The sequence below is a fragment of the Macrotis lagotis genome, chromosome 3 (genome assembly GCF_037893015.1).
Source record: "Macrotis lagotis isolate mMagLag1 chromosome 3, bilby.v1.9.chrom.fasta, whole genome shotgun sequence".
Lineage (NCBI taxonomy): Eukaryota > Metazoa > Chordata > Mammalia > Peramelemorphia > Peramelidae > Macrotis > Macrotis lagotis.
In genome coordinates, this window is record NC_133660.1 from 290168023 (window position 1) to 290184665 (window position 16643).

At 34.4% G+C, this 16643-nt stretch overlaps 1 protein-coding gene across 1 annotated transcript; it reads right to left on the reverse strand.

The window, feature by feature from the left end:
* Positions 1–11794: 11794 nt before the first annotated feature.
* On the reverse strand, positions 11795–12757 carry LOC141519477 (olfactory receptor 14I1-like). Its single transcript, XM_074231713.1, has one exon. The coding sequence runs from the start codon at positions 12755–12757 to the stop codon at positions 11795–11797; it is 963 nt and encodes a 320-aa protein (XP_074087814.1).
* Between the last annotated feature and the right edge of the window lie 3886 nt (positions 12758–16643).

Below are 16643 nucleotides of genomic sequence, written 5' to 3' on the forward strand. Positions count from 1 at the left end.
GATAAAAAATGAATAGGTATATGGCATAAACTAGGCTATATACAAGGTGAGGAGAACTTCTAGGAAGTATAGGAGTTATGTTGGGAACAAGATTTCATTTAATGAAAATAGCTATCAGAACCATGGATGGTGGGCTTCACAAGACATCCCATCACTTTATTGTGCACATTCCCACTGACTTATCCTCATGCCCTCCAATCTCTTTTCAATTTCCACTTCTGCTTTTCCTGGACTCCAGAAAAATTCGTCTCAAGTCCAAGTTCTACAATAAGCCTTTGCTAATCCTCTCCCCTCTATGTCTTGACCAACAATTAGTGCCTGTGCTCTGTGAAAATCTCTCATTTACATGACATATAACTGAAGAGAATCAGGTCTTTGAATATTATCTTCTTCATTAGAATGCCAGCGCATCCATCTCCCTTTTTTTGAATTTCTTTCTCTTTCACAGCTTCTTGCAATATGAGAGACAATAAGAACATAAAAATTGCATGTTGACTGACTGAATTAATTGAAATTTATTTTACTATTTATTATGGAAATTCATATGAAATCAGGTTGCAAAGGCATGCAGGAGCTAGATAATGGCAGCTTATTAATGCTGAAATTATGAATTTGTATTTTATTCTTAACTCAAGTAGAAAATATTAAAGATTTTAATAGAGGAATGAAATTGTCATATTTCTCTTATAGGTGAAGAAATTTAGCAGTCATGGGGTAGATGGACTGGAGAATGCAGAGACTAGACGCAAAAATTTAGAAGGTTGGTGATATCGAAGTAAATGGTAATAGAAATGATCTAAAGAGAATGGAGCAAAAGGCTGAAATCATAAGGAAATGAGTTCAGATCTGGCCTCAGACACTTACTAGTTGTTTGGCCTTGGGCAAGTCATCTAACGTCTACTTGGTTCAACTGTAAAATGATAATAATACAACCACATCCCAAAGTTGTTGTAAGAATTAAATGAAATGATATTGCTAAAGTACTCAGTGGACAATTTTGTCAAAGAAGGTTGTCCAAAAGGAATAATTGCTAATAAGCCTAAGAAAAACATCAAGTATTTCTTCTGGACAGTCCCTTTTAATTCCATGAGTGGTCTTCTCTGACTCAGTTTACACTTGTGACCAACCACAATTTTTATTTCATGATGTAAAATAATATAATTTTAAGAAGTACATCATGTGATATAAGTTTAAAGAAAACTTAAAAGCAGTCTTAAATTAATGATGGGTTTAACAAATGGGCATGAATGAAATAACTAAGAAGAGAATAAAAAAGGAAAGTGGTGATGAGAGCAGATTTCAGAGAATCTGTTCAGACAGCTCCCCTTTGAACAGTCCACATTCTTAAGTTTGTTAAGAAGGAAGGGGAGGTCAATCAAACTACCAAATAAATATTTTACTGAATAGGAAAAAAGGTAGCAAAATTGATCTGAAGCAACTAAAGATCAAGAATAGCAAGGGATGGGGCAGCTAAGTGGTGCAGTGGATAGAGCACTGGTTCTGAAGTCAGGAGTATCTGAGTTCAAATGTGACCTCAGACACTTAATGATTACCTAGCTGTGTGGCCTTGGGCAAGCCACTTAACCCCATTTGCCTCGCAAAAACCTAAAAAAAACAAATAATAGCAAGGGAAGTGATTTTTAAAAAGCTGTAAAAGAAGGTGATATAGCTTCACCAGATCTAAAACTAGACTATAAAGCAACAGGCATAAAAATTGTCTGGTACTAATTAAGAAATAGGCGTAGTGGATCAGTGGATTAGAATAGGTTCGAAAGAAACCACAGGAAATGACTACAGAAATCAACAATTTGACAAACCCAAAGACATCAGCCTCTGGGATAGGAACTAACTATTAAACAAAAATTGTTGGGAAAATGTGAAATAGGATGGCAAAAACGAGGTGTTGACTCACATATCACATCCTATACTAAAATAAGTTAAAATGCATAAAGGATTTAGACATGAAGGGCAACAGCTTAGATGAATGGATACACCAAGAAATTATCTATCACAGCTATGGAAAGGGGTCAAATTTATGACCAATCAAGAAACTGAGTACATTATAAACTGCAAAATGAATGATTTTGAGTACATAAATTAAAAGGGTTTTGCATAAATAATGCTGCCAAAATCATAAGGAAGAAGAAAGCTGGGAAACAATTTTCACAACTAGGGGTAAAGATAAAGATCTCATTTCAAATGTATATAAAGAATTGCAACAAATTTTTAAGGTAAAAACATCATTCCTCAATTGATAAATGGTCAAAAGATATGAATAGACAGTTTTGAAATGAAGAAATTAAAACTATATACAGTCAGTTTATATTCTCTAAAGTTCTTTTAAATGGAATTTCTCTTTCATTCTCCTGTTGCTATATCGTGCTTAGTAATATATAGAAATACTGAAGATATATGTGGGTTTATTTTATAGCCTGTGACTTTGCTAAAGTGGCTAATTATTTGTAGTAGGTTTTGGATGATTTTAAAGGATTCTCTAAGTATACCACCATGCCATTTGCAAAGAGTGAGAGTTTTGTTTCTTCCTTCCCAATTCTAATTCTTTCCATTTCTTTTTCTTCTCTTATTGCTCAAGTTAACATTGCTAATACAATATCAAACAGTAGTGGTGATAACGGGCATCCTTGTTTCACCTCTGTTCTTATTGGGAATGCCTCTAGTTTATCCCTGTTGCTAATATTACTTGACGATGGTTTCAGAAAGATACTGCTTATCATTCTAAGGAACAATCTTTTCATCCATTGCTATCTAGTGTTTTCAGTAGGAATGGGTGCTATATTTTGCAAAGACTTTTTCAGTATCTATTGAGATAATTGTATGATTTCTGTTCAGTTTGGTATTGATATAGTCAATTATACTAACAGTTTTCTTAATATTGAACTAACCCTGAATTACTGGAATAAATGCTGCTTGTTCATAGTGTTTTATTCTAGCGATAACTTGCTGTAATCACTTTCCTAAGATTTTATTTAAGATTTTTTGCATCCGTATTCATTGGGGAAATTGGTCTATAATTTTCTTTCTCTGTTTTGAATCTTCCTGGTTAGGTATCAGCACCATAATGGGGTCATAGAAGTAGTAAGGCAGAGTTCCATCTTCACCTATTTTTCCAAAGAGTTTATAAAGAATTGGAACCAATTGTTCCTTAAAAGTTTGATAGAATTCACTTGTCAATCCATCTGGCCCTGGAGATTTTTTCATAGGGAGTTCAATGAAAGCTGTTGAATTTCTTTTTCTGAGATGGGGTTACTTAGGTATTTAATTTTCTCATCATTTAATCTGGGCAATTTATATTTTGGTAAATATACATACATTTCACTTAGATTATCAATTTTATTGGCATACAGTTGTGCAAAATAATTCCAAATTATCTTTTTAATTTCTTTCTCATTGATGGTGAGTTCACCTTTTCATTAATGACAGTAATTTGGTTTTTTTCTTTGTTTTTTAAATCAAATTAACCAGAGGTTTATCAATTTTATTGGGTTGTTCTCATAAAACCAACTCTTGGATTCATTATTAGTTTTATAGTTTTCTTTCTTTCAATTTTATTGATTCTTCCTTTAATTTTTTTAGAATTTCTAATTGGATATTGGATTTGGGTTTTTAATTTGTACTTTCTCTAATTTTTTTAGTTGTATACTTAGTTCATTGATTTCCCCTTTCTCTATTTTGTTCATGTAAGCAGTTAAAGATACAATACATTCCCTTACAACTGCCTTGGTTGTATCCCATAAGATTTAGTATGTTATTTCATTGTCATTATCTTGGATGAAATCATTAATTGCATCTATAATTTCTTGTTTGATCCATTCGTTCTTTAAAATGAAGTTATTTAGTTTCCAATTAGTTTTTGATTTGTCTTTCCATGGCCCATTATTGGACCTGAATTTTACTGCATTATGATCTGAGAAGGAAATATTCACTATTTATGCCTTTCTGCATTTGATTTTAAGGTTTTTATACCCTAATACATGGTCAATTTTTGTGTAAGTGCCATGTACTGCTGTGGAAAAAAATACTATTTTTATTTCTATCCCCACTCAGTTTTCTCCAAAGGTGTATCACATCTAGGTTTTCTAACATTCTATTTACCTCCTAAACCTCCTTCTTGTTTATTTTATGGTTAGATTTATCTAAATCTCAGAGAGGGAGGTTGAGAAGTCCCTTCAGTAGAGTTTTGCTGTCTATGTCTTCCGCTAATTCATTCAGCTTCTCCTCTAAAAATCTGGATGCTATACCACTTGGTGTATATATTCCCCAAGTGAGGATATAACCAGTTTCATCTTATTGGATAGCAGTTTTTCCCCTCTACCCCCACCTTTTTTTTTACCCTTTCATTTGTCTCTTGGGTCTCCTCTTTGAAATCCAAATTTTCTATTTAGCTCTGATCTTTTCATCAGAAAAAATTGGAAGTCTCCTAATTCATTAAATGTCCATCTTTTTTCCTGGGGATGGAAGGTTCAGTTTTGCCAGATAGTGGCAAGCTCCATTGCTCTTCAGAATCTCGCATTCCAGAACTTTAAGTCCCTTAATGTTGATGCAGCCAGGTCTGGTGTAATCCTTACTATGGCTCCTTGGTATCTAAATTGTCTCTTCCTGGCTGCTTGCATAATTTTCTCTTTTAACTGACAGTTCTGGAATTTGGCCACAATGTTCCTTGGTGTTTTCACTTTGCGATCCCTTTCTGCAGGGGATTGATGTAGTCTTTCCATAGCTATTTTTCTCTCTGGCTCTGTGATGTCAGAGCAATTTTCCATCGCTAAATCTGGTCAAATTAAATCCAGACATTTTTTCCCTCTTCAATATTCTCTGGAGACCAATGATTCTTAAGTTGTTTCTTCTAGATCTATTCTTGAGGTCAGTGGTTTTGTTTTGGTTTTGTTTAACAGATCCTTGTCTTCTCACGATGTCACTAGTTTCCAGAGACTCCATTATTTGTTTTAGAGAAGAATTTGCTTCATTTATATGTTGCAACTCCTTTTCCATTTTGTCGATTCTATTTTGAAGTAGTTTTCCATTTGTCCAATTGAGGTTTTGAGAGAATTCTTCTTTTTTTCATTTTCCATTTGTATTTTCCAAAGATCTGTTTTCTTGTTGCAAGTTGGTAATTTTCTCTTGGGTTTCTTTTCCCTAACATTCCAATTGATTTTTAAACTCCTCCCTTATTTCTTCAAGGAAATCTTTCTGGGCTGGAGACCAGGTCATATTCTCCTCATAAGTTCCAGATCTTTCTGAGTTAGGGTCTTTGCCTCAAAAGTAGTTTTCTATGGACCCATGTTTTTACTAGCTTTTCTTCATTTTCCCAGTATCTTGGCTGGGAGAGAGTCTGGCACAGACCTTTGGTTTTGAGGTCCCTAGAGGCTTTTCTCACTGGGTTTATTTAATCCAAGTGGACCATCCAGTAGTGGGTGCTCTAACTATATTTCTTTCTATCCCCATTCAGTTTTCTCCAAAGATCTAACATGTCTAGGTTTTTCTAACATTCTATTTACTTCCTTAACCTCCTTCTTGTTTATTTTATGGTTAGATTTATCTAAATCTGAGAGAGGGAGGTTGAGATCTTCCTTAAGTAGAGTTTTGCTGTCTATGTCTTCATGTACTCATTGAGCTTCTCCTCTTAAGAATCTGGATGCTATACCATTTGGTGCCTACATATTTAGTATTGAAATTGCTTCATTGTCTAACATACCTTTAAAGAGAATGTAGTTTCCTAACATGTCTTTTAATGATATGCATTTAGCATCTGATTTATGGGAGAAAAGGATTGCTACCCCTAACTTTTTTACTTCAACTGAAGAAAAATATATTGTGGTCCACACTTTTACCATTACTCTATATGTATCTCTCTACTTCAAATGAGTTTCTTGCAAACAGTATATTGTAGGATTCTGGTTTTAAATCCACTCTGCTGTTCACTTATGTGTTGGGGAGAATTCATGCCATTCATATTCAAAGTTATAATTATAAACTCTTTATTGCCCTCCATGCTATCTTTCCTGTTTTTATTTTCCCCTTTTTTCAATTTATTCATATTCCCCTGTATTTTACTTCTGAATATTAACTCCTTCAGTGTGTTTGTCCCCATATATCCACCCCTCCCCTATCTTCCTTCCCTTCTTCCTTCCCTTCTTCCCCTTCCCTTCCCTTCTTTCCCTTCTTTCTGTTAGTCCCTCTTTTCCTCCCCCTTCTCAATTTCCTCTTTTAATATTTGAAAGGTAAGATAAGTTTCTTAACTGAGTATGTGCATCTGTTAATTCATCTTTGAGTCAAATCTAATGAGAGTAAGATTCAGGCAATTCTTACCTCATCCCTTCTTTCCCTTCTTTCGCAAAATATCATTTACACCTCTTAACGTATTTTAATTTACCCACATTCAATCTCCTTCATCCTCCCATCTCTTTTCTTTCTCTCCATTTTAAGGAAATATTATTTTTTAAATCATTCTATCAGTCATGTACAAAGTATGTGTGTCCAACTGTTCTTACTAAAGAATTTCTGGAAATAACATTAACAAAGGGGGAAAATTCAAAATAAATAAAATGAAGTGAAAAAAAACAGAATATAGTTTTAAACAATATCTTTCACATTGTTTCTGATGCTACATTTAAGCAGAATTTAACAACTCTGGTGAATAGTCCTTTCCAGTTCTTGTGCTCAGATAAATAGCTAATTCACTGTAAATTTTCCTTATCAATATATATATATATATATATATATATATATATATATATATATATATATATATATATATCCAAGATTTAGATTAGATTAGATTTAGATTAGATTTCAACCTTATAACTATTTGCCATCATTTTGCTCATTCTCTTAGCTTTTGTATCACTGACATTTTTACAGGAGAATTACTCATATTCACCCTGTAACCTGGCCTTCCATCCATCTTTTGTACCTTTCCTTTTAAAATGAAAGCTTTCTGATGCATTTTCCGAGTGTTCGTATTGCTATATTAAAATGAAGTCTATTTCAATTGCTCATTGGACTTTTTTGCTTAATGTGTTTATAATTTCATTCTGGAGCATATCCCATCTTAGAACAATTTCCCCTCTACCATTTTTGGGTCTTGTAATAATTAAAATAAATTTGCTCTGTAAGCTTTGGAAATCTGCTTTCTCAAAGTCTTGGGTATATTCTTGACCTGTACCAATTGAATGTTCCTTGTTGTATCATAAACCTTTTTCTCTCCTAGGTTTCCCACAATTTCCATCCCAGTTACCATTTCTTCAGGCTTCAGGACAATCAAGTTCAAACTAAATTTGACCCTTCTTGGATCTCCAATATTTTAACGTGTGAAAGAAATAGCAACTAGTGTTTGGGAGTCATTACTTTTAGTAACTACTAAATGATAAAGCCTACATGACAGCCTTGTGATCAAATTCCCAAACAAGTTATTTCCTTTCTCAGTAAATCCTGGTTTTTTTTTACAACATGGTTAATATGGAAATATAGATTTCCAGATACATATTTGAATCAGAGTTCTTGTCTTTTCTTTGTTTTTAAGGGGTTTTTTTTCGCAAGGCAATGGGGGGTGGGGGTTGAGTGGTTTACACAAGGCCACAACTAGGTAATTGTTAAGTGTCTGAGCCAGGATTTGAACTCAGGTACTCCTGACTCCAGGGCCACTGCTCTATCCACTGCACCACATAGCTGCCCCAGTTCTTGTCTTTTCAATTAGTGAAAAAGGGACTGTGTATATGGAGAGTGTTTGAAACAGAAAATATAAATTATTAAAGAAATAAAAATGTTATGGCTGAGCAATGTTTCCTGTGACTGCATTATAAGGGAAGTGGATAAATCCGTAGTGAAACAACATAAAATATGGTAAAATCTTGATGAATCACAGAATGGGAAAATAAAATTTGAACATTAAAAAACTAGAAGTCGTGATTTAACATTGATATTTATTGTATTAAAGAAAATTGTATCTATTCCTAGGATTAATATGTTTTTAAATAGAAACAAATGATGCATTTTCCAAAAGTCTTTTAGTCCATAATAGAAAAACTATGATTTTCATTCCTTCAATTACCTTTCTTTTCTTTTTTACATTCATATACATTTCTGAAATAAAGCAAACATTTTCATATCACAATACAGTGAAACAAAAAACATGACTGTACATGAAATTGAAAATCCATTAAATACAATTTCATATTCCTTTCAAATATTCATTATGGTGTAAATATCTTTTTCTTGCCTGTCCTCCCAGAGATGTCTATCACTAGAAGAAAATAAGCATGTGTGAGTGTGTGTATATGCATTTAAAATTATTCTAAGCATGCTTCTATTTATTAATTTTTTTCTCTGGAGGCAGAGAGCATCTTTCTTTATATGCCCTTTAACATTAATTTGGATATTTATGATAAGCAAAATAAATAACTATATAAAAGTTCTCCTCTGACCAAAAGCATTTGAATTTATTCATTCTTTTGTCATAACTCCTGATTGGTCTCCAAATTGGTTGAGTCAACTGAAAATCACAAGTAATCAATTCGATTTTCAATTATTTCATGTCTTCTCCAATATTTGTCACTTTAAGCTTCTATCATTTTAGCAATATGGGTGGAATAAAATTATATCTTAAGACTCTTAATTTTGATTTCTCTACAAAATTTATGATTTTATAGCTTTTATATTTGATTATAAGTTTTTTTGATATCCTCATTGGAAAACTGACTTCATATCTGTGACCACATATAAATTGGTGAGATTTCTGCAATCTTATAGATTTAATGAAGTTCTAATTACAATGTGTGAATTTCTGTCAATTTTTATCACTCACTACTTTTCTTCTCAGACTCTTTTTGCCCTGTGCCTGTTACCTTTTCAGCCTCATATCCTTTTATTCCTTATTTTACTCAACACTCTAAAATTCCCTCCCCTATCATGTCCCCCACTCTCCGAATCTTTCTAAAAGTGTCTTCCCATCCATCTCCCAGTTCTCTGACATCTCTAAGACTCAGAAGACCTCAAAACTCCTTCAGGTAAATACTTTGTTTCCTCATTAACTCAGATGAAAGTAAAGTTACAACATTACAAACCCTCCATCTCCACCTACTTCTTCTGCAATAGTTATTCATTTCACACCCATTTTATGAGGTAATTGCACTTTTTGCCTTTTCTTATCTAAATTTCTTTTTGAGAATCACCCAACAGACACAACTGAGTCATAATCCTTTGTTCAAACTACTAGAAATTACATTTAAATTTTTTTTTAAAATGTTGAAATCAAATTCCTTCACCCTCTCTATCCCCTCCTCTTCCCCCCTCCTTGAAATGAAAACCACTTTGATATACATCATGCATGTGCAGTGATACAAAATTTATTTCCTTCTTAGCCATGTAGCTCAAAAAGTAGACAAAACGTCTTCACAAAACAAAGCAAAACACGAAGTAAAGGAAATTTAGAGTATGATCTGAAGTTTGACTATAGCAGTACTATTTCCACAAGTACATATCACTTTTCTTTATATAAGTCTTCTCAGATTTCTCTGAAACCATCCTGCTTTATACATCTTATAACACATAGGTCTAAGGGTGTGCACAGTTTTGTAGCCTTTTGGTCATAGTTCCAAATTATTCTCCAAAATTTTGGGACGTTAGTTCATGACTCCAATGTTTCTGTAACCCCTCCAGAGTTTGCCATTTTTTACTTTTGTATTAGTCAAACTGATAGTGAGATGATGCTTCAGATTTGTTTTCTTTAATCAATAATAAAGAATTATCAATAGGGAAATGACTTGGAGTCTCATAAATATGACTCTGCTCTACATATTTGAAAAATGGGGCCTTTAACAGAGAAATGTGTTGAAAACTTGTTTCTCAGTTTCTAGCTTTTCTTTTTAATCCTTGATAAATGGATTTTAAATTGGGCAAAAATTTTTCAATTAAATTTAATCAACATTGCTCTTTTCTGATCCCACAATATTCTAAGTATTATCTGGCTGTAAGTTCATTCCTTATGCAAAGATCTGACAGGCAAAATATTCCATGCTCCTTTATTTGGCTTATGAGATCACTGTTTATGTCTAAATATCATAGCAGTTTTCACTTTATCTTGGTACTCATGAAATGTTGTGCTACATAGCTGCATACCTTGGATAATGCTTCCCAGTTTTCCCAGCAAATTATGTTAAATAGTGAGTTCCTATCCAAAACGGCAGGAACAGGGCAGCGTCTCCCTCCTGCTGGCTTTCTAGGGTACAGTCTGCACTGCACTGTACCCCTGCCCTGAACATGTTGCTGTATACCTAGATGCTGTCAAACTGGTTCTCAGTTTTCCCTGAAATTTATCATAAAAATTAAGGTTTTGTCCCAAAAGATAGGAGCAGTGCAAGCTCTCCCATGACACACTGCTGGCTTTCTACCATTCAGTCGGCACTGCCCTATACTTCAGGTCTAACCATCATTTTGATGAGACAGATTTTTCCTGTTAACCTCCTTAACAGGACTGGAAAAGTTTTTTACCCTAACCTTTCATTGGCAATACCACTCTAGATCTCAAATGTATGCATCATTTTAGTTATTTGGAAGAGAATTTGGGAAAGTCATGCTGAGACCCAACATTTACACTTTCAAATATATCAAGCTCTTTTGGAGACAGAAAAAGGCAGTTATTAATGAACGATTTTTTTCTTTGTCCATACATTAATCCATCTATTCATTCTATTCTCTCTCTCTCTCGCTCTCTCTCTCGCTCTCGCTCTCGCTCTCGCTCTCTCTCTCTCTCCCCATATCACAGACATTCAATTAAGCAAATTTTCTTTGACTCTGAAAAAATACTACGTTAGGTAATAAGCAAATATACAATTAAATAAAAGAATGTTTCTGTACTCGAGAATCTTCAAGTTGTAGATAATCAATTAAGAAGCAACTACAGTGGGCAACAAACTGTCCCATAAATATAAAGACAGAAAACAAAAGAGAATTTGCTATCAGGGAGTGTACCTAAGTCCTAATTAGCACAAATCATTCCCTAAGGTGGTTGCTATTTTAAAATTCACAGCAGATATTTCCTTTGGAAAAGAATGAATTACAATATTTGGTATAGCTGTAACTTCAAATTCTGGATATTGAATTACTATGATCACTTTAAGAGAGTCATGATTTTTACCAACTAAAAAGCAGTAAGTTAATGGGAAGGGAACAGGAGAATTCATTGAGAGTTAAGGCATAGATACTTCTAGAAATAATAGACAATAAAGTATACTCAACCCATTAAAGAAAGACAAATAATGTTAATTGTAAAAACTGTAAAAAATTAGGGGTCATGAAAATGAATTGCAATTTGAGGGATGAAAAATGATCAAAAATGTACAAAATTTTGAAGAAAATTATAGCCACAAAATTGAGGTGGAGGTACGAGAGTTGTCATATGGCCAACAGTCTCCTTTTTAAAATGAGTAATATAGGAACAAAGAGATTAAGCACCAGGAAAGGAACTAGAGCATATATACACAAACTCACACACATCAATAAACATGTATATGCTGATATATACATATTAATGGTCCAATAATTCTTCTGATGACATTGTTGTCCAAAGACAAGGGACCTGTGTCATGACAACTAAATGATAGGCCATAAATGCTGGTAGAATATTATAGTAAAATAAATGATTGATTTATTATATCCCATGTAGAATTTTATCCAAAGGATGCTTTTCCGGGGTGATATTGTTTCGGTGTCACTTCTTCCCCTTTCAGAACACCTCATACAGTCATCATTTTGCATATGTGACATCTCAGGTATATATTCTTCAATTTTTTGAGGCTTTTTGTGTTTTCATGAATAGGGAAGAAACCATCCTCCTCATTATCTTGCCCATGGCAACTGTAACCTTCTGGTTCCTCAGGCTGTAGATAATGGGGTTCATCAATGGAGGCAATGTAGTATAGGTCATTGCAATTAGAAGGTTTAGGGTAGGTGATGAATCTGTTGTGTTACTAAAGACTGCAATCATGGCAGACATGAGAAACAACAGAAGAATAATTAACTGAGGGGAGCAAGTAGAAATGGCCTTGTAGCGCCCTTCCACAGAAGGAATCTTGAGTACTGTGGAGAAGATGCGAGCATATGAAGCAATTAAAAAAACAAAGCACAATAAGAAAACACTTATACTTGCAGCAAATAATACAAACTCATTATAAAACGCATCAGAGGGTAAGACTTTCAAGATATAAGGGACATCACAGAAAAACTGGTGGATCATATTGCATCCTGTGAAGGGCTCATGGAACATATTTCCTGTGTGGAGAGCTGAATACACAAGTCCACTGAGCCAGGAACCAGATGCTGCCCAGAGACAACGTACGGGATTCATGATGATGCCATAGTGTAGGGGGTGGCAGATGGCCACATAGCGGTCGTAGGACATGGCCACAAGCAAAGCAAACTCGGCTGAGGCAAAAAAGGATAAAAAGAAGATCTGAGCAGCACAGCCAAGGATGGACAGGGAATGGATGCCAGACAAAGAATTCACAATGAATTTAGGAAGAGTGACTGAGATGGAGCAGATATCCAGGAAGGATAAGTTGCTCAGGAAAAAATACATAGGAGAGTGAAGCTGTGGGTCAGTGATAATTGCAGCAAAGGTGAGAAGATTCCCCATCAGGGCAGCCAGGTAAATCATCAGGAACAGGACACCGTGTAAGACCTGCAGCTCCCGCACACTGGAGAATTCCACAAGAATGAATTCTGTGATGATGGAGAAATTTCTCATCCTTGGCGATCTGCTGGAACTTAACTAACATGAAGTAGCAGGAAAAAAGGTCGAAAAGAAGAAAGAAAGGAAATATTTTTTTCAGATAGAAAATAAAAACTATTCTCTTCCACTTTCTGTCCCATTAAATTCTGTCCCATTTAACTTGAACAAAACAAAAATCAAATTCTATTTCAAGGGTAAAGCCAGCTGAAGGTAGGGCTTGTAGTAGAAATGATAAAGCTAAGATAGATCCAATAGTCCTGGAACCAATTTATATCTTAGCTCTCCAGAATGCCCAGAAGAAGTTATACATGATGAACATCATGAAAATGAAAGGTTAACTCTTCAAAGTTAATAAAGAGGTTTATCACCACCAAGAGTAGAAATGAATTTCATTCATCTTTGTGCCACTGTGCAGACATGCATACACACAGAGAGATGTGTGAGCACAGTATTAGAAATATTTATATCTAGTATATGAATGCAAGTATTTCTATACCCATTTCTATATATCTCAATAAATATCTACGTATCACTAATTGTCTATGTTTCTACACACACACACACACACACACAAACACATATATATGTAGATATATATATATATATGTATCTTAACTATCCATAGATATAGATCAAGTGAAAATGAAGAAAGTTGAGTATGCATATTTATGGGGTTGGTTTCAGACTAGTCTGAAATCATTCAGGCATTCTATATATTAATTTTGTTGATAGATTTGTTACATAGGTGGGTAAATCAAGGCACAGAGAAGTTCAGTTTATTGTGCAAAGTAATAAAGATGGCTCTAAATGATTTCTCTCATAAAAAATGCAAATAGTTTTGAAACCATTAACAGTGATTTCTCTGCTCTTGTAGTTTTTCAGTTGTGTTAACTCACCATATCCCCATGTGGAACATACTGGAGTGGTTTGCCATTTCCTTGTCTAGTTCATTTTGCAGAAAAGGAATTGGGACAAACAGGCTTAGTGACTTCTCCAGGATCAAAGAAACAGTGATTGTCTGAGCCCAGATATGAATTCATGAAATTTAATTTCCTGACTTCAGGTCTGACATGCAGCAATGCCACCTATCTGCTCAATTACTCCATCTCTTATTCAAATGATCAGTTTATATTATTTAAGATTTCTTTAATTAATTTTATATTAAATTAGAAATTTCATCTTTTCCAAAGTGTTTTCATATATTTGTTTGTTTGTTTGTTTCCTTTGTTAACTTCATCTTTATAGTCCAGTCTTTTCTGCACCATTTTAAGAGCTCTGTTCTGAGTTTGCAAGTGAGCAATGGGTCAGCGGTTTATTGTGAGATTGCTTTCTCATTCTTCCTAAGATTGTATTAGTGACTTTGTTTTCTGAAAAGAAACACATGTCCCATTCACCTCCCACCCAAATTTGAAAGGTTAGTTAGTAGAAGTCACTTTTGTTTGCCACCAGGTTGAAGAATTCTTACCTGAACAAAGACTCTTATTCTCACTCACTGAGCATCTATACTATTACCAAGGTGGAAAGGGTTTCTCCTTGTTCTTGTGAAATTGTCTTTCCTCCAGTTAGACAAGACTAGACTAAGGTTAGCATCTATCTTCCATCTGATTCAGTAATCAGAAGATGAAATTGGCAAGGTGAGAGAGATATGATTTATATAGATTTATGATATGATTTATACAGTATATTTATACTACTTCCTAGGCATTTCAACATTATTTTTCCCTCTTTATCTCTCATTTCTTGCTTCCTCTGGGTATCAGAAGCAGGATTTGTAAAATTAGCATTTTCCAGATCTAACATTTGTGATTCTTATAATTCCTACCTACTATTTCTCATTGTCTTCAAGGAATTCATTTCCCAGAAGAGCTATTGTAAAAATGAACTACTGGAAGAGTTAATTTACTTTGAAAAGGAACTAGAAATGGCATTATGATTTTATGTCTTCAAGGCCCTGCTGAAAAGCAAACTGTCCACCCATGCAGATGGACAAGAAAGAGAGAGAGACAGAAGTAGAGATGAGGCTGGAGGTAGAGACAGTGACGTTCAAAAGAAAAGAACGAGATGATGGAAAACTGAATGGATGACTTAATGGATGCTACAGACATAATAAATATATTGATGGAGGGATGTATGCACATGTATGAATCTATATATACACATGTGTGTTTTAGATGTATATATATAAATTATATGCATATATGTATTCATAAAATAAATGTTTATCTACTCATATATGTATGTTCAAAAGAGAAAGAGAGGTGAGGGATAGATAGATTGATAAATAGAAAGTTATATGGCATTCACCATTACACTTAATCACAAACACTCTTCTAGAGTTCAGTCTCTTCCTCAGTCTTCTTTCAATCTTGAACTACTAAATCAGTATTAGAATTCATTCTAGGAGGGAACTAGGTGGCACAGTGGATAGAGCACTGCCCTAGAGTCAGGAAGACCTGAATTCAAATTTGACTACAAACACACACACACACATACACACTCTTAAGAATTGACTGGCTTGGGTTAGCTTGGGCAAGTCACTAAATCCCATGGCATTAAATAAAAATTTAAAAAATAAAAAGAATTTATTCTCCAATCATTAAATCTCACAATTCAACCATTTTAACAAGATTGCTCAAACTCAGCTCCCTGAATATATTGACCAAGCAAGATCTCACTTCCTGCCCTATATAGATTTACCTTTAGCACATTTATACCTATATACATTCACTTTTATGCACAAAGACGTGCATCCAAACATTTAAACACATGTAAATGAAATACCCATTGCTGTTCTCTGGGCTTTTCTTTCCCCCTCAATAACCCAAAGTGAGAAAGAAGTCACAGACCTAGAATCTCAAGGAAAACATGAAAAAACACGAATTTAGAGGGTGTCAGGTCATATCAGCATTCTCCTAATTTTAATTAGCAGTAAAAAATGAGATACATTTGCTTGATTTTCTGCACATGTAAATGTCTATTTTCTAGTCTGCAGAATGAAGGACATCTATCAACTTCCTCCAGTTATTCAAAAGTGGCCTTTAATTCGTAGATCTTCAGAAGATCAAAGAGCCTTTTTTGAAAATTGTAAGGGGAATTGTTGAAGTCCTCAGTGAAGTCAAGCCTCCCTATAAGCCTTTCAAGTATGACAGGAGCAGAACCTCAAAACGAGAAGAAAGATACAAATAAATTATCCAGATCTTGTATTTACAAAGAAAGAACAGAGACACTCAGTGACTGATTCTAGGTTTCCAAGTTTAGAAATGACACAGTGGGGACTAAATTACTGTCCTTCTGCTTCCAAATTCAGCTGGCCCTCCATGAATTTATTCAAAAGTCCAACTTATCTTTCCTGCAACAAAATTGAATTCTAGCTGAGAGGATGGAGGAAACAGAGGTGAAGGTAGACCTGACATAGCTGCAACATCCCCCAGGTAGCTTTGCAGTGATCCTTCATGAAGATTAAGATACAGATACATAAAGAGCAGCAAGGAATTAACCCTACTTGCTCAATTCTCCTTGTGATCAGTAACACAAATGTGCTGTTAAATGAAGGTGGAACTGGGGTCTATCATCATAGATCAGAAAACTCAATGTGACCTAATCGATATTCACAAAGTATTTTACTTGAATCATCTCTTATGAGCCTCAAAATGATGCTTCAGAGGGCATCAAAAAGGTTGATTCTTACCCATAGTCAAGTCCCAGTAAGTAAACAGGGATTTATTAAGTATCTAATGTTTCCCAGAAACTGTGGTAAGCACTGAGATTACTAAGAAAGGCAAAAACAACCTCTGACCTCAATAAACTCACAGCAAATGGAGTGGAAAAAGCAAGCAAATAAGAATGGACAAATGACATAGAGAGGAAGAACTGGAGACAATCTAAGAAAGGAAAAAAAGAC